The sequence below is a fragment of the Dysidea avara genome, chromosome 9, assembly GCF_963678975.1.
Source record: "Dysidea avara chromosome 9, odDysAvar1.4, whole genome shotgun sequence".
Lineage (NCBI taxonomy): Eukaryota > Metazoa > Porifera > Demospongiae > Dictyoceratida > Dysideidae > Dysidea > Dysidea avara.
In genome coordinates, this window is record NC_089280.1 from 29,929,342 (window position 1) to 29,950,279 (window position 20,938).

The 20,938-nt window shown below is 37.7% G+C and overlaps 1 protein-coding gene across 1 annotated transcript in view; it reads left to right on the forward strand.

The window, feature by feature from the left end:
* The first annotated feature begins 5,799 nt into the window (after window positions 1–5,799).
* Window positions 5,800–20,938, forward strand: part of LOC136267412 (ABC transporter G family member 20-like) — a 48,386-nt gene continuing 33,247 nt past the window's right edge. Inside the window, exons 1-22 of the mRNA XM_066062563.1 lie at window positions 5,800–6,078; window positions 8,401–8,560; window positions 8,608–8,762; window positions 8,821–8,928; window positions 9,102–9,195; window positions 10,128–10,202; window positions 10,700–10,936; window positions 10,992–11,040; window positions 11,433–11,514; window positions 11,568–11,677; window positions 13,205–13,272; window positions 13,325–13,428; window positions 13,479–13,576; window positions 13,639–13,688; window positions 14,095–14,169; window positions 14,217–14,287; window positions 15,185–15,273; window positions 15,570–15,673; window positions 15,725–15,785; window positions 15,846–15,857; window positions 16,691–16,777; window positions 19,636–19,740. Of these exons, the coding sequence (XP_065918635.1) occupies window positions 5,963–6,078; window positions 8,401–8,560; window positions 8,608–8,762; window positions 8,821–8,928; window positions 9,102–9,195; window positions 10,128–10,202; window positions 10,700–10,936; window positions 10,992–11,040; window positions 11,433–11,514; window positions 11,568–11,677; window positions 13,205–13,272; window positions 13,325–13,428; window positions 13,479–13,576; window positions 13,639–13,688; window positions 14,095–14,169; window positions 14,217–14,287; window positions 15,185–15,273; window positions 15,570–15,673; window positions 15,725–15,785; window positions 15,846–15,857; window positions 16,691–16,777; window positions 19,636–19,740 (2,110 nt within the window). The 5' untranslated portion in view covers window positions 5,800–5,962. The remainder of the gene's footprint in view (window positions 6,079–8,400; window positions 8,561–8,607; window positions 8,763–8,820; window positions 8,929–9,101; window positions 9,196–10,127; window positions 10,203–10,699; window positions 10,937–10,991; window positions 11,041–11,432; window positions 11,515–11,567; window positions 11,678–13,204; window positions 13,273–13,324; window positions 13,429–13,478; window positions 13,577–13,638; window positions 13,689–14,094; window positions 14,170–14,216; window positions 14,288–15,184; window positions 15,274–15,569; window positions 15,674–15,724; window positions 15,786–15,845; window positions 15,858–16,690; window positions 16,778–19,635; window positions 19,741–20,938) is intronic.

Genomic DNA, 20,938 nt, shown 5'->3' on the forward strand with positions numbered 1-20,938 from the left:
GCCACCAGTATAATATATGTCAAAAAACCCTGGGCAAGTGATCACCAAGTTTCTGTTTTCGAGGTTGTTTGCAGAAGCATGGTCTAAAGGGATGTCAATTAGCAACATTGTATCAGGCTTTCGTGTTACAGAAATATACCCCTTCCAGCCTAAAGTTGTTTTGGACAAGTACCCAAAGTCGAGTGAAAGTGCTTCATTAGATTCTACATCTGCTAAGTAGCCTAGTGACCAATCTGCTAATGTTCAGTCTTCCAGAAGTCTTGATGCCCTGACTGTGTGAGAGTTGATGATGATGATGAGAGGTGGCGATAATGGTGTCTTGAGTGTGAGAGGTTATGACAATAATGTCCTGAGTGCGAAAGGTGACGACAATGATGTCCTTCCTGTGAGAGATGATGGCAATGATGTCCTGACTGTGAGAAGTGACAACAATGATGTCCTTCCTGTGAGAGATGATGGCAATGATGTCCTGACTGTAAGAGGTGATGACAATGATGTCCTGACTGTGAGAGGTGATGACAATGATGTCCTGACTGTGAGAGGTGGCGACAATGATGTCCTGACTGTGAGAGGTGACGATAATAATGTCCTGAGTGCGAGAGGTGACGACTATGATGTCCTTCCTGTGAGAGATGATGGCAATGATGTCCTGACTGAGAGGTGACAACAATGATGTCCTTCCTGTGAGAGATGATGGCAATGATGTCCTGACTGTAAGAGGTGATGACAATGATGTCCTCACTGTGAGAGGTGGCGACAATGATGTCCTGACTGTGCGAGGTGATGACAATAATGTCCTGACTGTGAGAGGTGGCGACAATGATGTCCTGACTGTGAGAGGTGACAACAATAATGTCCTTCCTGTGAGAGATGATGGCAATGATGTCCTGACTGTGAGAGGTGACGACAATATGTGGGAAGCAGTAATGTCCAGTATGATTCCCAATCCGAGTTGCTCCAGTTGTATGAAAAGAGATTGCAAAATGGATATAATATTTACACAGATGCTGGTTATGTACAATGGCTAAAGGAATATCATCCTGAACAATTGCCATCTAATTGTAAGTTGCTCAGAATCATTGTCGTGCTTTTCATGCATTTGTGTGTTCATGCATTTGTGTGTGCGTGTGCATGTCCGTGTGTGTGAAATATGAGACATAATGGGATTTTTCCTGAAAATAATCTTCCTGTATCTCAGGTTTTTACGATGAGAATGATACTCAACTTCAACGAAAAGCGAGAACCACAGAGTTATCTACACCTAAAGAAGTGACAGTTCCTCCATGGCAAGTTGGAACAGTAAAGCGGTCTCCACTCTCAGAGATTCTGGCTGCAAATAAGTCCAAGTGTCTAGAAGGAAAGCCAAATGGAGAACGATTTGTGGCTCGGATTTTGACAAGTGCTGAGTCAATAGCATTGCTGGAGGAAAAAAAAACAGAATGTGCTAGAGGAAAAGAAACAAAAAAGACTTGAAAGAGAAATGCCAAGGAGGACAAAAAAAAACCCAGAAAGCTCTTGAGAGGGAAGCCAAAAAAGCTCAGACTTTGAAGACTAAGAAGGCTAAGAAACACAAATCATCCAGTGACTCAAAACGTCGAAAGATTGCTGATGATGTTTCCAATGATGATGATGAGGAAGGATTGCAATGTTGTGAAATTTCCAACAATGAGTGTGCAACTTGCTTTGGACAGTGGGACGATGACGACGATGCTGATGAATGGCTCCAGTGTACCAATGAGGAGTATGTAGTGTGGAGCCATGCTGATTGTTTAGAAAAGTGTGATGATGCTTATATCTGTGTGCTGTACCAAGCTTGTTTCATGTGAGCTGTTACAGTACATGTGTATGCTGTTTTAGTTATCTGTATCTATACTATATTTATGACTTGTGTATGGGTAACCTGTTTATTATGTATCTTGTTTTTTTATAGCTTGTTTAATGTACACAGTCATTCAATAGTTTATGTAAAAGTTGTACATATTTTAATTTATTTGTATATTTCTTCTGGCAGTTTGTGAAGTTAGCTATGTATCTTGTGTGGTTGTACTCACTGGTGTATGTATCATGTTCTTCTTTATTCATTGGTTACTATATCGTTCACCAAGTGCCAATCATAATTGGGTTGTTGCAAAGATTATACACTTTATGATTGGTGACTGGTGTGCATGAATTTATCAGTAAAGTCAGCAACGGCTTGTGCCACAGTGTGCAGTATTGTTTAAAATAAATTGGCTAAGAAGATAACTGCTTAGAGCTTAGTTACACCTTGTAAAGCCTAAAGGCTTACGCGCTATTATGAGCAACGAGCACCTTTGGAAGTATCAGTTTTAGGTGCTTTATCTTGGTGCTACCATCACAAACCGGGGTACTTTGCAGCCTGTAGCCCCATTGTTAGCTATGATCTCTGCTCACTCGAATCTTCCTCAGAAATACAGCAACACGGAGTCATAGCTCTTTGGCTTTCCCTATAATTCCCAGTTTACCATAATGCATGGAAGAAGGCACATGTGCTGCTGGCCATGCACTGCATATGTCTTAGGAACTTTCTCCATCCATCCAACATCACAGTTCAAGTTGTGCATACACCTATAGTCCCTATTCCCCTCCATTACACATTAAAAAATAAGTAGTGAATACTGTGGCAAATAGTGAACATCACTCGACATTTTAGTGACTGTCACTAAGAATTTCCAGTGACGTTCACTATTTGCTACAGTATTCACTACTTATTATTTACTGTGTACATTATGCATGCTTGTTTATCATCATCATCCTGAGATGAAAATCAACGTTCTTCATGGTAGCAGTGGCCAGGGTCTCTGTTTGACTATCCATGATTTCAGCATGACGATTGTCTCTCCATTTCTTATATACTGATGGTATGACACTATAATTGTAATTTATTGGGGTTAGATGTAAACTGTATATATGATCATACTACACTATGTAGTTGCATGCACACACATGCACGCACATATATACACACACACACACTATCTTTGCATTGAGAGACTAGTTCCCTTATCATATAACTTTCCCACTACTACCCAACTTTAACTGGCACTGTATCAAGTATTTATAGCCCTTTAACCTTCTTCACTTATACTCTGCATATTCTTGTCTGTGTGATTCTTCTTTTACACAGATAAGTACACTACACATTGCAACACATTACTTTTGCATTTGTTTTTGTTGCAGGTAAGGATTTAGGAGACAAAGAAGTCTACCAGGGAATTCTCATCACATTGGCTTGGTGGTTTTTATATCTGGTATTGGTCATTGTATTTTTCCGCCAATAGTTCCAGTTTTTGATATTTGCAGTAGCTACAAGAGATGATGCCTATGTACCTCTGTACTTATACGTGATTTTTGTATTATAAATATTATTTTTATTTATTAAGATTTTACAGCACAAGTGCTGAAGGTCTGTAGAACACCTGCAGCCTGTTACAGTATGTTTGAAAAGGTGGAGAAAGGATAAAAAAGGATCCTTGACTGGACCTGCATGCAGCATGTAATCAGACTTGTGAAAGGTACCTTTCCAAACATTTGATATACATACCATGTACCAGCAAATCAAATGAAGTAACATGTGATTCCTTATACTGAAGTTGCTCTTAGTATCAAAATGCAACCAGATACTGTAGCTACACCCATGGAAAATTTCAGCAAATACATGATCAAAAATTTGAAGCTTCAAAGTTAAAAAAATGGGTCAAAATTTGTGTGTGAAAACGGTACCTTTTCACAAATCCATGCAGTCACAAATAAAAAAAACCCATCAAATATTATAAAGAGTGCATAATAAAAGAGGTATCTTTTATATTTACTCTTGAAATTATGGATAACCATGCATTGTCATCTCCATGCATTTATTAAATTGGTTGACATTAACATGGCACACCAGTTATTTCTTGGCCATCACGTTTGATCTTACAGTTTCTCAAAGTTAAGCCTCTTCTAAAAGGTGCACCCATTTTACCACACGTATATATGCTTAAAATATATTCATGTGTATTGCGCACCTAAACAGTATCCACATATAATGCAAACATTAGTTTTTCAACATGGCTTTATTTAGCATGAAAAGGCATAAGGTAGATATAATTATGCATTATTTTTATGGTCAGCTGGACTGTTTTATAACTCGTTGCAATTGCAACTGATTATATACAAATACAGTATAATATTGGGGGTAAGAAAAGGTTGACTTGTTGTATGCAACTAAACCTTTTGTAGGGTGTTAGCAGTAACAATTGAGAAAACAAGTACAGTAACCATGCAGAATAACATGGCGGTGACTTTATCCTCAAAACAACATGTAGCCTACATAAGTAGGTATATGCCACAAGAGCTGGCTGTATCTGAAACCTTCCCTATCAGGGGCGGATCCAGGGGGGTGATTTGACAAAACCAGGCTTCCACACACATCCAGATGTGTGACTTTGAAGGACCATAACTCAATGTAGGAGTAAGCTATCACTTTCACATTTTTACTTGTTATTACATAATGCAATGTAAGAATGTTGTGAAAATGTTAGGTCAATAGCATACTGAATGATCAAGTTACAAGTGATTAAAGTCGAAGAATTGGATGTGTGTGGAAGCCTGGTTTGTCAAATCCGGTCACAGTTAAACTTGTATATAGGTGTACATTCTGAGAGGTCTAGCTATTTGATGTGGGCTGTACATTTAAGTACATTAATTGCAGTTTGATTGTTATAACGAATAATCACATGATAGAAATCAGTGATGCTTGACAATCTAGTAGCCAATTAACCCCCTGAGAAAGAATACAAAGCTTGTTAAACAATTAAGGAGTCACACACTTGATGCAAAAATACTGTTGAAGCATGCAGAATAACATGGTGGTGACTAAAACAACATGTAGCCTACATACGTAGGTATATGCCACAAGAGTTGGCTGTATCTGAAACCTTCCCTATATACATTGACTTGATGACTTCTCACTAGCTTAAATAGTATACATCACTAAGGACCAGCAAGATTAATTACACCCAACATTTGTTGTGATCTGATATCACATTGATGGGTTATGGGTGAAGGGAAAACCAAGAAGGAATATAATTATACTCATTAAAGCTATAGTGTCACATTAAACTAGACCAAGGATTTTCATTGTGATAACTCTACAGAAAATATGATGATCAGTGCTAAATACTATTGCCAGAGTGATATAGATGTTTTCAACCTGGTGACAAGGACTAGCTATTATAATTCGACAACAAATAGCCATACATTTTGCTCACACTAAGAGTTCATAATGTTCCGGCTCTCACTTCTTATCTAACATTATGAACTCACTTGGCAACTAGTTCAGTAGTAAGCAAGAAGACATTATATGCATTAATTTCATGATTCTGCTTTTATATATATACACCTCCAAAATTATGATATGAGTTCCACACTGACTTGTTCACCGTGCAGTCAAGTTATTAATTCACATGCCCAATCTGAAAACCATTGCATGTAAGTTAGAATGATATAGACATTGTGAGCATGCCTCATAGCTAAGCTACAATAAGGTTTTTAAAAATTTCTCGGACACATGTATGAACCTGTTATAGTAATGCATTAAGCTAGCTATAGGCATAGCCAGCTCTGAGCACGCATGTGTGCACATGCACGCAATGATGATAATTATTAGTGGGTACAAGGTAGAAGGCTTTGTGAGCCTGTGAAAGCCTTACCACATCAGGGTATAGTAAAATTAACAGTGAAGTCAGTTCCAGGTAGTAATCTGACTGTAATACAGTGCGTGGGCGGATAAGTATTTTAAAATCTTAAACTACTGCCTAATAGGTATTCGATGAAACTATATTCTAGTTACACTTGAGAAGAGTACTCAAAGCCAAAAGACTAGAAGGAAGAGATTTAAGTTTCACGGCTGAAACTAGATCGACAAAACCATAGCTAGATCTGCACTGAGACCGGGGACAAAATGGATCCATCAGATTTGGCGGTCAGCGTACAGGGAGTCTACAAGAGTTATGGTAGAAGGAAGAAAGCAACACACGTGTTGAAGGGCCTCACCATGGAAGTACCCTACAATACCACGTGAGTTTTTGTCCTGGTTTTTCATATAGTGACATGCTAGCTAAGTAGCTAGCTAGCTAGCTAGCTAGCAATGGACGATATCCGCAATGACGAAAGTTGATGTCAGAGTTGACAAAATGGCTGTGTTAGTGTGGGGGCTTTAGAGATTTTAGCACGCAGTATTCGAAATGAATGTTGTCTGTAGCTTTCTACACTTGGAACCACGAGATAATGAAGGTAAGAAGTAGTAGCTACACGTACTGTGACGATGCAAAACGCGTTCCAACAAGGAAAGCAGACCGAAAATTTTAATTTCGGACACAACTAGGCCCGGCTTATTTGTATTGCATTATACTATATGCCTCACCTTCGCCAATTTTCGAATTTATAAACACTATCATAAGGAAACACTATCCTCCACCCGTGCTCAACATCCTCTCAAGCAAACAAGAGTTGATGTGTACAAATACTCCTTCCTCCCTCGAACAATTATTCAATGGAACTCCCTTCAAATTCCTAACATCGACACAATAGGTCTTGAAACATTTAAGAACGCTGTAAGTAATATAATATAATATGTGATTGTAATGCTCATTAGCGTGTTGCCCCTAGTGGGCTTTGCTAATTAACAATAATAATATAATAATAAGGGAAACACTACCTCGCCCTAGCACGGCCATTTTGTTTTGTGACGTCAGAAAACGACTTTGCGGATATCGTCCGTAGGGAAAACGGAGGTTTTAGCTACCAATACTAGCGATACTCGAACGTATTATCACAGGTTTGATTTTCACTTGAACTCTGCTCTGACAACTCAGGGTGACGTATGTAAGCCACACAATGCCCATTGTCATCCCAATATGTGGTTTCAAAGTGGAATTCTAAGTATATTATTTGTGGTTTCAAAGTGGAATTCTAAGTATATTATTTGTAGTTTCAAAGTGGAATTCTAAGTAAATAGAAACTAAAACATGATTGGTATGTTTACTTAACTTGTTAGTTTATCTATCCAATATCAGGGTTTGTACTTTCTCACAAAAATATTTTATCGGAAGCCAGCCTCACAATAACTTTGTGGTGCCTCGGAAGTATCAGGTGGTATTTGTTAGGTACAATCAAGCCCAAAAGTATGACTCTAAATGCTTCCAATAGCTTGTAAGCTTATAACTTAAAGAAAAAGGCCCATTTGGCCATATCTACACTTTGCAAAAATTTCATAACTCCTATATATAACCTTGCAATCAATATCACTCCTTGATGGAGTCCTACACAGTAATAAATAAATTTTAAAAAATCCTCAGCACTCAAAGGTCTACTGACAATAGAGTAACTTGCCTATTATCAGACGGACTCCAAAATTGGACGTGATTAACAGGAATTTTTGAACAATTTATATGTCTTTAGATAGTTCAAGGCTGTGGGACTTTGTATGCCAAGTATCAGCTTCCTTGGCTTCTTTGTCTGGTGGCAGCAGACCTACAAAGTCATTTCTGATTAATACGTATAATCTGGAAAAGAAGTTGATTCACGAACACCCACAGTTTACAAATCACACATTTAATCAATGGTTTTATATCTTTAACTTGTAGAGCAACTCATCTACTTTCTAAATACCCCAGTTTATTTAATCAAATCATTTAAACCATGAATTACAAATCAAATAAAATGAGACATCACTGGAGTAATAATTGCACCATGAATTTAAGTGTACGGAAGTATACAGTGTTTGTAAAAGTATACGGTACACATTTCCTGTAAACTTATCGTAGCTCGAGTAATTGCGTCCGATTTTGGAGCCCATCCGGTATTAGGTAAATTACTCTACCTACTGGCTAAATCAGAAGTGTGTACTTGAAGAAATTGTTGCAAGAATTATTGTAAAGTGCTTTTTATGTACAACCTTGCAATCATGCAAATATAGGCAGGGAAGGCCCAGGGCAAAGAGTTAAAGTGGGGCCCTTCACCCAAGCTGTAAGTTGAAGACCAAAAAAAAAAAAAAAGGTTACAACCTACTGACAATGACAATAACTACCCATCACCAACCATATCTCCTTATCTATAAGCTTGCTACACTGCTCCTCTGAAGAATACTGTGACTGCTCTATTAGAGTATTTAGATCTGACTGTTCTATTAGAGTATATCGATCTTTTAAACAGGTATTCAGGGGGCCCTTCATGAGGCTTCCTGCATGGGGCCCCTTTCAGGCTGGGGCCCGGGGCAAAATGCCCCAGTTGCCCCCCCCCCCCCCTTCCCTGTGGGCGGCCCTGAATATAGGAATATAAATAGTTCACATGTGGACTAATATTTCATTATGCTACCATCATCTTCTGTGTGTTTTGTAGTTTTGGATTGTTAGGAGCTAGTGGTTGTGGCAAGACCACACTACTGAGATGTATCCTCAGTAGTATGGACCCTGACTATGGAGAAATTACAGTGCTTGGGTCAAAGCCAGGTATCACGCAGAGTCGTGTTCCTGGCAAAGACATAGGATATATGCCTCAGGTACAGGACCAAAACACAAAGAGTTACTGCTGTTGGGTTTTTCATAGGATATTGGACTGATTCCTGAATTTACTACTTTTGAGTTGATGGTATTCTTTGGTGTACTACATCGCATGTCTTATAAGAAAATTAAAGAACGCATACGTTATCTGGTTGAGCTTTTGGAGTTACCGTCTCTTCATAGAAGAGTTGTGAGCTTCAGGTAGTACTTATACAGTATGATTTGTTTTAAAATGCTTGCTCTTTTTGTGGTATTCCAGTGGTGGTCAGCAGAGGCGCGTATCGTTTGCTGTAGCACTACTCCAGGAACCATCACTGTTAATACTTGATGAACCTACTGTGGGGCTTGATCCACTACTGAGAGTGAAGTATGTACATGTGTTTGATCTCATGCTGTACTGATATGTGAACACACTAATGCACAAACTTACACACACACACAACACACGCACGCACGCACGCACGCACATGAAAATCATAAATTAAGTATACAATTAATTACACATTTCTGAATGCTACAGCCTTCTGTGTTCCCCCTCAGAATATGGAGACATCTTGTGGAGTTGACTACTACTAGACAGTCAACAGTTATTATCACTACTCACTATATCGAGGAGGCCAAGATGGCTCACATTGTAAGGACTTTATTTCCTTGCACATTTTTCTAAGTTTTAACATCAAATACCATAGTATTTTGTATTACCAAGCCATCAATAAATGTCTACTTGCAGTGATACTGCTTGGTACTTGAAAGTACCATCAAAGCAACCTAGGAATTTATATTTCTCAAATACAACACGTGTATCCAACTGATGCCTTCAGATAAGCATAATTCAACTTGACTAATCAGTGTTTTTCAATCCGTATTTGCATACAGTAAATGACATATAGTTTACGGGCACTTGATTACAATGCAGTACCATCTTTGTTGGAGTGGCCTTCTTCTTTATGCACAAGGAGAAATGCAGGGAAAGCACTCGATAAATTTGCTCCTTCATAGTTAACAATTGAGCCTTCATAGCTTGTTTCAGTCATCAATTAGTTAACACCTATCATTAATTTGCCATATAGTTGTTGTGCAAATCAAATTTTTGTTGTTCATACTACTTTAGCAGACACTAGAGAAGCAATAAAATAAAAATTGAGGAATTGACTAAAGCGGTGAGGTTTTTGCTTAGCCAATTACAGTCACGTATGTTCACATGTGTAACTGTTCTTTTGAAATTTGGCCACTCCAAATTGATTTCCTGTTTCTTGTACTAACCATGAAAATTTTGTCATTCGGGTGGGCAGAAAATTTCACTATCCATTATGAACTAGCTACTATTGTACAAGCATATTTAGCTAGCTACAAAACAACATAAGTTGAAGTGACCTTGTACCTTTTATGACTAATTGTATTAGAAGTTTATGTAAAATCACAGATAATGATGGTAAAGATCATGGGAAACATGAAAGTAAACTAGATGATGAAAAATATTTATGTAGACAAGCATTGATCTGTTTAAGGCATAAATATATACGTACATATATTGGGAACGTAGAAATGCATACTAGTTTCCTCTAGGTTGGATTTATGAGGGATGGAAAGTTATTGGCTCAGTCATCACCTGAAAATCTGATGAGAACATACATTACTACGGTGAGTGATTGCAGTAGCCAATGGTGTAGCTACAATTGAAGCAGCTGCTTCAGTAAAAATTAGTGAATGAAGAGAATTTTATAGTGCAAAATATCAAGATCCACTAAAGAGCAGTCACCTCTAATAAAGTTTTTTGTGGTAGGCCGGTATGTGATGTAAGACATTTATCTTGATATCTATACTGTGTATAGTAGAGACTTATTGATTAAATTCACAAACTTTTTACGTATATATACATATGCCTTCATAATTTCCCTACATTTCTTTACATGTGACTGAATTTGATACATACAACATGCAGCTTCCACATTAAATCTCTCAATATGCTATTGACCTAGAATTTCACTAAATGATAGGCCAAACTTTGAAGCTGATGGCATACGTAATGTTTTTGGTCCATAAACCTGGGTGTGTGTGGAAGCCTGGTTTTCTAAAATTATGCATATAACTTCTAATGGGAAGTTATTTTATTATAGCAGATATGTAAATTATTCTAGTCATTGGAGGCTGTGTTCTTGGAGCTGGCATATGAGTCATCTAAAAGGGTAAATGAGGATGCTGAGAATGTTTTGGAAAATGAAGATGCTGAGAATGTTTTGGAAAATGAAGATGCACAGAATGTTTTGGAAAATAAAGATGCAGAGTATGTTTTGGAAAATGAAGATGTAGAGAATGTTATGGAAAATGAAAATGCAAAGAATGTTTTAGATCATGAAAGGCCTTCTCTCCCTGAGGTAATTGCTTCCACCATATATGGCCTGTCTAATTATGGGTTTATTGTGTATGTAGCAAGGTAGTTCAAGTAAGATGATTCGCAAGAAGTTTAAAATATTGAAGTGTAAGTAATGATCAAATTTAAATCAATAACATACGATGTTGTAATTTTGTATTGCAATCTCTCAGTTTTGTGTTTGTTGGACTACTAGTATTGATTCAGATGCTGATTCCATAGAAGTGATATAAAATAGCTCATTAGTAATTACTATTATTGAAACTCATTCATGTCTTGGGTAATATGGTTGCTTATGGATGTTTTGAACACATGATGTTAGCTCAAGATAGTTGCTTAAATTTTTTATTTGTGTGCTTGTCCAAAGTGAGAAGCAACATGAAAAGAAAATTTAAGTAGTTATTGAGGGTACATAATTAACTTATGATTGTCTGGAATAATTTGTGAGATCATTATAAAATAGATTAGTGAACCTCATGGAGTTATGCCTTGTTTTACAGTTCACAAGGTCAGAGCTCCAACAGTGACAAACATTTTAGCAATGTCGGTGAAGACATTGTGGAAGATATGCAAGAGTACACTGTGAGCAAGAGTATCTCTGTACAATTGTACCATTTATGTCTACCATAATATAGACACATTGCATTACTGATCCTTCTACCAGCTATTCTGATAACCTTTTATGCTGCCACTGTTGGGAACAGTGTTAAAGATGTGAAGTTGTTGTTTACCAATAATGACACCAGTAAGTATTTGTGAACCAGAGAATATAGCTTGTTTCTTTGAGATTCTAGCTATCAGTCACCTTAAGCTGTTTGTCTGTTTCTCTTCTTCTATCTGAACTTTCAGTCAGCCAAACACTAAAATCATTGTTCTGTTACAGTAGTTGAAAATATATAAAGCTTTACATTTTGCACAAAAGTAAAGGAGCCGGATTTCACACTCAACCTTGAAGTTATGGACTTTTCAGTTATCTGAATACTAGGTGGTCCCCAGGGGTTTGGATGACTGCAGTTCAACTGTAGTAGTAACATAGGCCTAAGTTCTGCATGTATGTACACTCAAGTGCAAAGGTAGAGGCATACCATATTGGGTAAACCACATTAAGGTACATACAGTGGAACCTGTTAATCAGGACACTTGAAAATGAAGACAACTGTGTAATCTGGACATTTGATAGTGGTCCCAAAGTACAGTATCCCTTAGTATGTAAACTGACCTGGAAAATCAGGACACCTTAATAATCACAACACTTTTGGTCAGTCCCAAGGTGCCCTTAGTACACAAGTTTCACTGTACTACAATAGATATAATAAAAGTTCACCAGCAGGCGAACAGGTTATTCTAAATGGCATTTTCAATGTATTTGTAATGGCTTTGAGTGTATATTTGTGTGTGTGTGTGTGTGTGTGTGTGTGTGTGTGTGTGTGTGTGTGTGTGTGTGTGTGTGTGTGTGTGTGTGTGTGTGTGTGTGTGTGTGTGTGTGTGCATGCATGTGTGTGCATGTGTGTGCAGGCCCGTAGCAAGGAGGGGTTCAGGGGGTTCTGAAGAACCGCCCTCTGGAAAAAAGGTAGCAAAAAGGTCCACAATTTTAGTATACAAGTCCAAATTTTCAGTAGCAAAAGTCCATGGTTTACTAAATGCCACTAATGAGTAGCAACATCAAGCTAAATGAAGTGCTCAAGTAGCTTATTCAGTGCTTGAAATAGAAGATCAAGATACTTTAATAGAGCAGTCAACCACTCTAATAGAACAGTCATGTTTACATTGCTCTTTTCAAAGCTGTATATAACTACTTAATTATTTTATTCAGTTACAAAAACATACTTAGACACAGATGGTATAATTACAGTAGCAGTAGAGATATTTTGCCAGATGTCATCCTATGTATATCTGGTCTTGAGCTTGAATGTGCTGCCTAAAAATTGTGTTATTTTTATTGGCTGAAATGCCACCAAATTCAGCCTTTTAATATCTATTTTCAAAACATTTCCCGGAGGGGGCATGCCCCCAGACCCCACTAGCTTCAGCATGCTTCATATGGTGGGGAAGCGCACCCTGAATACTAAAAGGTCCACCTTTTCTTCTAAAAGAACCTACCCAGATAAAAGTCTGGCTACGGCCCTGATGTGTGTGCACATGCAAGTGTGTGGTACCAGACTGGTCCTAGTCTAATCAATAAACCAAATCAAACTAATGCATGTTACCAACTGTGGCACAATGTAGTGCGTTTAACAATGTGATAGTATAGCGCATGTATTTTCTCCTATAGGTTTATATGAGGGAGTTTCATTCAGTAAATTCTACTTGAGATCGCTCAACAGAGATATTTTTGACTTGGTATAAGAAAATTTTGTAGTTGGAATTATATTTGAAAACTTTTCCTCCACAGGAAAGTGTTTTTTCTTATCAAAATGGTTTGGAGGAGATAAGAGATGGAGATGCTTGGGGCACTATGGGGCTTCAAACAAATTACACAACAGCAGTAGTGGATCGGTAAGTGATCACATGACAGTGTAGTTTGTGATGCTACCGGTTGTGGACAGGTATCAACAAACTTGTACTGACATATTGGACAAACAAAACCAGACAAGTGTTGATCTTATTAATCGTGCCACCATTGGGTTAGGAATAGACACTACCAGTTGAGTACTTCTGATGACCGCTATGTCTTTGTTTGTTACATAATTTCTTTTTGATCTTTAGATCGGTTTCTTACTCAACTGGCTGAATCTGAACTCTATGAAGTTGCTAATGTTAGACATTTTCTGTACATGTATTTGAGCATTTGTGTATTTATAGAGTACAAATGTCTTCTGTGTGCATTATGGGCATGAGAACCTCAAGGGATGGGGTGGGGACTGGAGCCCACTATTGATTTTAGTTTGCAAAAAATCAAGATACCCTAATAGAACAGTCAGTTGTTCTAATAGAGCAGCCAGTGCATAAAATTGCCCTTACTCAAAGCCAAATTTTACTCTGTGGGTCTGCTCCCTTAGAGAGACCATGCTTTGCATGTATGATTCATTCACTGTTGTACCTACGTAGCTTTACATCCAACTGAAATAGAGCCCCCACCCTCCCCATCTAAAAATATTTTGCTACACCTATACAACCAGTAGTATTGTTCTATAACATGTTTCATGCTCTTTTTTTCTATAGGAAAGATTGATTGATAATATCAGTAGGACTATTACCAACAGTACTGCTCTGTATTCTCTTAATGTTGACCTAAATGTAAGTAAATATGTTACCACACTTATTATTCATCATGCAGTTTACAGCTGACTGAAGTTGTTTATGGAAGTCCTGACTTCACTTTCAAAGATGTTTTTGCACCTGGAGCAGCTGTGATGTAACAGTGCTTGTTGTGATTGTAATACTGCCATGCCCATATACATATTATATGCAATGTCAAAACTGTACTATCAGTCATACAGTAAAATCCATTTAGCAGATTTTGCAAATGACAGACACAGTAAAAGGACCCAGTGGCGGATACAGGGGGGTTGCAATGGTTTCAGCTGAAACCCCCTCTGAAAATAGGGTGCGCCCAAATTTATTGATGAGTCGTTGTGTGGGTGATAAAATTGCCACGAGTTATACATAGTGTGCTATAGAAGGACTTTCTACTGGTGAAACTTCATACTTTTGCCTTTGAAATCACAATTGCGGCATTGAACAGCAGGTTGTGACCTTTTTTTTTTTTTTTTTTTTTTCTTTTTTTTTTGGTCTTCGACTTACAGCTAGGCTGAAGTTGAATGGAATCTGAAACCCCCTCTGAAAATTTCTAGATCCGCCACTGGAACCCCAACTATAAGGTGAACAAAATTTTGCAGGTCAAAAAAGAAAACCATTCAATGCAGCATTGAGCCAATTTTTTTGTCCCTAGCTAAGATTCTGTTTCAGACAAGAGAAGTTCAGAATATTAATGTATCAGCTAAAGGAGTGACAAATATTACAAATCCAAGTGCTATATTTCATCTTAGAAATGCTAATGCTTTTTGGTGTCAAAATGTTATAATTCATGTGCCAGGCAATGCTCTGGCTTGTATAGAAATTATCTTCAAGTGTAACAACAGGAATATGTACGTAATTCAAAAAAGTCCCAAAAATTATGAATAGTTATAAACTAAATGCCTGTCCCTACTAAACTGTCCCTACTAAACTAAATGCCTCCTTTAGTTTAGTAGGGACAGTCATATAGCAGTTCAAATGGAATGTCACAATATTTTGTCTTTCTTGTATGCAGAACTATTTTTGGGACAGCCATGTTGGTGTCATCTACTTCACTTATACAAGAGAAAAAAGAGGGCATATTGGATCGTACATATGTAGCAGGTTAGGATATAGCATACAGATATATTGTAAATCAGGAAAATTTTGGCGTAGAAAACAAAAATGTGACGGAATACCTAATGTTAATATTTGTATGTACAAATTAATTGTATAGTTAAAATAATTTTATTTTTGTCAATACAACTGATGAAAATTTTTGACGGCAAAATTTACTGATTTACGGTACCCTAAGACATCATATCAACACTGCATAGAACAATACACCATTTGTTAGAATAAATAAATTTAAATAGCAATATGTCATATTTGTTAGCTGTTTCATACTTTTCTTATCATAGGTGTAACCATCACAGAACTGATCTTATCAGAACTACTGCTGTACAGTGTAATAGCTATTGTACAGGTGGTGGTTATTGTTGCTATAGTGTTTGGAGTATTTGATGTGAGTTGGAAAAGAAATCTTTAACTTGCAACTAACCAATGTATTTAATAGGTTGAGCAACATGGGAACATAGTGCTGGCTTCCTTTATATTTTGGCTGATATCCTTGTCAGGTACATTGTGAATGATTTTTGTTATCACTTTATCAATACATTGTTTTCTTCTTTCTGTAGCAATGACTGTAGGTATGTCCAACTTCTCTGTGTGTACTTGTGTGTGTGCATGTGTGAGGCATCATAGCCAAGTGGTTAGAGCTCCGGCCTGGTGATTGAAAGGTTCCAGGTTCGATGCTCAGTTACATCCAGTTGCTGTTGTTGTTGTTGTTGCTGTTTCCTTGGGCAAGAAACCTTGCTCACATTGCTCCAGTTTACTCGGCAACCTGGTAACCTACTAACTGGTCCACCTAGTGGATGAAGGTCCAAGTGGGACTTCAGGTGCCTTACCTGTTAGACACGTACAGTTTCACTAGTCCTGCCCCTGTAGTATTTTCCTGCTCTGACTTACAACACCTAAGTACCACACAGGTTTAGCATGGTAGCCAATGGCTTGCTTTGCTGTGTATGTGTACATATGCGTGTGTTGTGTGTGTGCGTGTGTGTGTGTGTGTGCGTGCGTGTGTTGTGTGTGTGCGTGTGTGTGTGTGCGTGTGTGTGTGTGTGTGTGCGTGCGTGTGTGCATGCTAGAGTGTGTGTGTGTGTGTGTGTGTGTGTGTGTGTGTGTGTGTGTGTGTGTGTGTGTGTGTGTGTGTGTGTGTGTGTGTGTGTGTGTGTGTGTGTGTGTGTGCGTGTACAATCAAAGTGTATTGGTTTTTGATGAGGAGCAATGGGATACACTCTCATAAGTCTTGTGACAACAGCCAAATAGGAGTAACCCATTGGTAAAATGACCTTCTCCAAATACAAAGTACAACAGTTCAAAGCAGTCTTATGCAATATGACTTGCACTTAGGAGCTATATAGTCTCAGTGTATAGTCTACCCATAGTGTTTTTATATAATTATCTCATTCTTACCTTGTAGGGCTGCTGATATCTGTCTTTTCACAGACACTGATAGATGTCCTGTTTTTAGCATCAATGTTTTCAAATGCTCCTTCCTATTTGGCAGGTACAGTCTGTCAGTTCTTGTCATGGTTGTGTAAATATTATATAGTACAATAGTACTGCATAGTAGAGACCACAAAGGTTTGGGCATGGCCCACAAAAAAATCACCCAAAAACCAGCCTCACTTTTCCCTGACAACGATAAGGTAGTTAAAACTAAGCCCAAACAAGTCTTCAGATTTACCCAAAACATTTCAACAAGTTGCTACGATTTTTAAAAAAATTATTAAATGGATTTTCTACTGACTGACTGATTGATGCCTTCAGACAAGTGTAACTAGATAACGGCTAAGGCTACAGGCTTGATTTTTTCACTGTTTGATGTCGCTTCAGCTGGACACATTCCTTTGGGCATACTGCAGTATGTACAATGTATTTTTCATGGACTTACTAATGTCCTCCTGTGTCTTGTACATCTTTGCTGACAGTGAAAGGTGTCAATTTGGCAGTAGCATATGATGGCTTCCCTGCATGTGTAACTGAAATCGTCCGTATTTTTCATAGTGGCTACTTTGATTGGAGAGGTGCTTTTCGAATAGTTCTTGATTCGTAATGCTGTGTAATGGGTTGTACATAGCTGACAACAAAGTGTGATGGATACTTCACTTTTCAGATGATAATTAGTAGTGTGGCACCATTTTTGTCATGCAGTATGTGTGGGTTCACCAGTCATAATAATTTTAATTTAAAACAAGTACACAATAAATGGAATTTTCAACTAGAGTAGGGACCATAGCACATGGATAAAAAGTACTGAAACAAGCTGTAGTAGTGCACGATATTAAATCACAGTAAAACAATAAGAAGTGTTATATCCCTACTGTGCATTTCTATCATGGTATCTTGAGCACAGTAGGGATATAACACTTCTTATTGTTTTACTGTGATTTAAAATCGTGCACTACTCCAGCTTGTTTCAGTACTTTTTATCGATGTGCTATGGTCCCTACTCTAGTTGAAAATTCCAATTTTTTGTGTACTTGTGTGGAATGACTAATGCCTGTCTATGTGGTCAACTTCATTACTTTTGTTTGAAAGCTCAGTTGGAGTATGTATAGCCATTCTATCAGAATATATACTGTATCATTTTCAATGTTTTTTCAAGCAACTTTTACCCCTGCCACTGAATGCATTTATATGCAGGATCAGCATTCACAGATTTATAAACCAAGGTGTTGTACTCTCGTTGATGTATACTTCAAAGATTCGAGTTTAAAAGGAAATCTATGAAACATTCTTCACTTCATCGTTCAAAACACTGCACAGAATTGTTAAAAGTTATGGTGCACTAGGCATTCATTTGAGACCAGGAATTTCTTCAAAACCATGTGTTTATTTCTGCTATAATGCTCTATATGATGCAGGAATTTATGCAAGACCAGTCGTAATTTGAGACAATACGATAGATACATACTGTGTATTTTATCTGCTTTAGAGACATACTGTGGCTTTAGTTCTTTACCCATGCTTTGTCCACGTGTCAGTTCTTATAATATTCCACTAATTACACTTACTTGTAAGTTGATAGTGCACTAGTATTCATAGGTAGGACCCATGCCTCACTAGTGTCCACTGTAGGTACACCACAATAAGTGGATACAAATGCATAACCATGGCATACAGGAGGAGGAAGGGACAGGGAGGCAATAGCCCCCCCCCCCCCCCATCTATGTAGCAAAAGTAGTCAAGCACTCTAATAGAGTACTCATATTTTATTCCTCTTGAGATCTGTGAATAGCTACTTCAATTGAAAATGCTATCTCAGATGTTCCAAAATATGGAAATTTCAGCATCCATCTCTGCTGTATACTTACATTTTATAAGCTGAACCATCATAAATAAATATAATAGGCTGAATTGTTAATAATGCCACTACATATATAGTATAATAAACGAAATTAAATTCTGGTGCCTAATCATGCACATTAGCTGCATATTAGGCCACTCCAAATAAATTCTCTGTTTCCCGTCCACCGCCCGCATCTGGTTACTGTCAGCTCTAAATATTCCATTATTCCGTATTCTTCTATTATTTTCCAGTTATTCTTGCATACTGACAGGCTTAGTAAAGCTCACGTGTCAGCAGTGCTATCAAGTTTAGCACAAACTTCACGTTTGTGTTATTTTTGCAATTTAAAAAGGAAGGAACAAGCTTAAGCATGCTTTTATGCAGCTTTTTATATGGTTATGCCTGGCAAATACTGGGAAAAGCTGCCATTCTTATAACGAAGGAATGGAATAGGCATGAGGCTATTATGCTCCAAAAATTGAGCATTATGCTTTTGAGCAGTGCTCAAAAAATCACCTATTATGCTTTTGAGAATTGCCCATTATTCCCAAAATTATGCCACCATAATTGGCTAATAATGCCAGTTTATTGCTGTATCAGACCATTTTCATTGATGTTTAGGCTTCAAATAGTCTTGAATTCTTTAGCTGGTTACTGTATTAGAGAATTTCATTTCAATATGACTGCTTTATTAGAGTAAATAATATTCAATGACTGTTCTATTAGAGTTTCTGACTGCTCTATTAGAGTATCTCGATCTTTTTTAACGGAATTGTGCAATCTGCAGATTTTCCTACTGTTAAAGCTTTATAATCACCTCAAAATGCTAGCATATTCCACACATACCTATTATGCCCGAAATTATGCCAGCATAATCGCCGCATCCCTAGAATGGAAATGGACCGCCCGCCCGCATGCAAATATGCTTGAGTCCAGGACGGGAAACAGAGAATTTATTTGGAATGGCCTTATCCTGTAGAGCACTGTAAATAGCATTAAGATTTATCTCATCACATTAATATGGATGATATTATTTTGTATTATTATTATCATAGATATTGGTTATTGTTTAGGAGTGATATGGCCAGTGGAGGGACTACCTAGTGGCATTCGTTGGGTGGCCAACATAATGCCAATCACTTATGCTGTGATAGCTGTGAAGGGTGTCGTAAGCAAAGGTATGTGTGCATTCTATAACTAAACCATTGGCTGCCATGTGGTTACATCAACACCTTGTAATCACATTATTAGCCAATGAATGTTATGAACGCTGATTATAACTACTTGCTGATCTGACCATGCTTAATTGAAACCTGCCAAGTAGGCCTTTTCAGCCTTTCTGTAGATACTGGCTGACACAGTTAATGTGTCCCATTTTTCTAAGTTGAACAATTTATTTCTTAGGCTCTTGGGCTTGTGATAAACAACTTGTACAGACTCTATTGCCTGTGTTCACCCTCAAGTGTCTAAACTGTGAAATTGGTAACAATGTAAGATAATAAATTTAAATCACTACCTTGAATGAATACCATGGTAATAGGATAACAGAGATATTTGTAATACAAGTGAATTCATTGTTACAGTATGTGTACAGTAGCTGAAAATAAATGTTGCTGGAGTGATTCTTCTATATCCTTGCCACATGCTATCCTTCAATAGTATTCACCTCCACCCTCAACAAAAAAGCCACAACTAGTGAATGAATGTAGCTGGCACCACTAGTGGTAAAGCACAATAAAACACTTCTAAGCATTTATACCACCCAATATTATTTCCTTTTAAAGGGACAGTACACCAAGCCATACAACTGTTAATTTTACACCCTGTTGAATATGTTCATGAAGTAATAACTTTGCATTTTATTGCATCATGTCACCAAATGGTGAACTTGTAGTGATCTTCTAATTCTAATAGTATAAACTTGTACTGTTGTACCCATAAAGTATCTTCCCTACAATTCACATTGTCATTTGGTAGTGGAAAAGAACCACTCTATAAAGTTTCACTGTGTGTGAATCACAAACAGCTGGCCCTAGCACCTGATGCATACTTTTAACTGACAAGAACTTGTATATAGTAAACAAGCTTGTTTCATTAATTAATGGTCTATAATGGGCTAGTGCCACTGTTCTTGTGGCTACATTTCCAAGTGCTTCGTACCTTTGAGCTTTTAAATCATTGCAATCTATAGCCTATGCATGTAACTCCTCAATAAAATGATTTCAAGTTGTTGTAGCTGGCCGTAGAAGTGAAAGTTGTTGTTCACTGCCCAACCACTGTCTCTAAGTAGTCAGGCCACTCCAAATGAGGATGTAGTTTCCTGTCCTCCGCCCGCATCACGTCAGAGCACCCGCATTAAATGGTCATTAATACCAC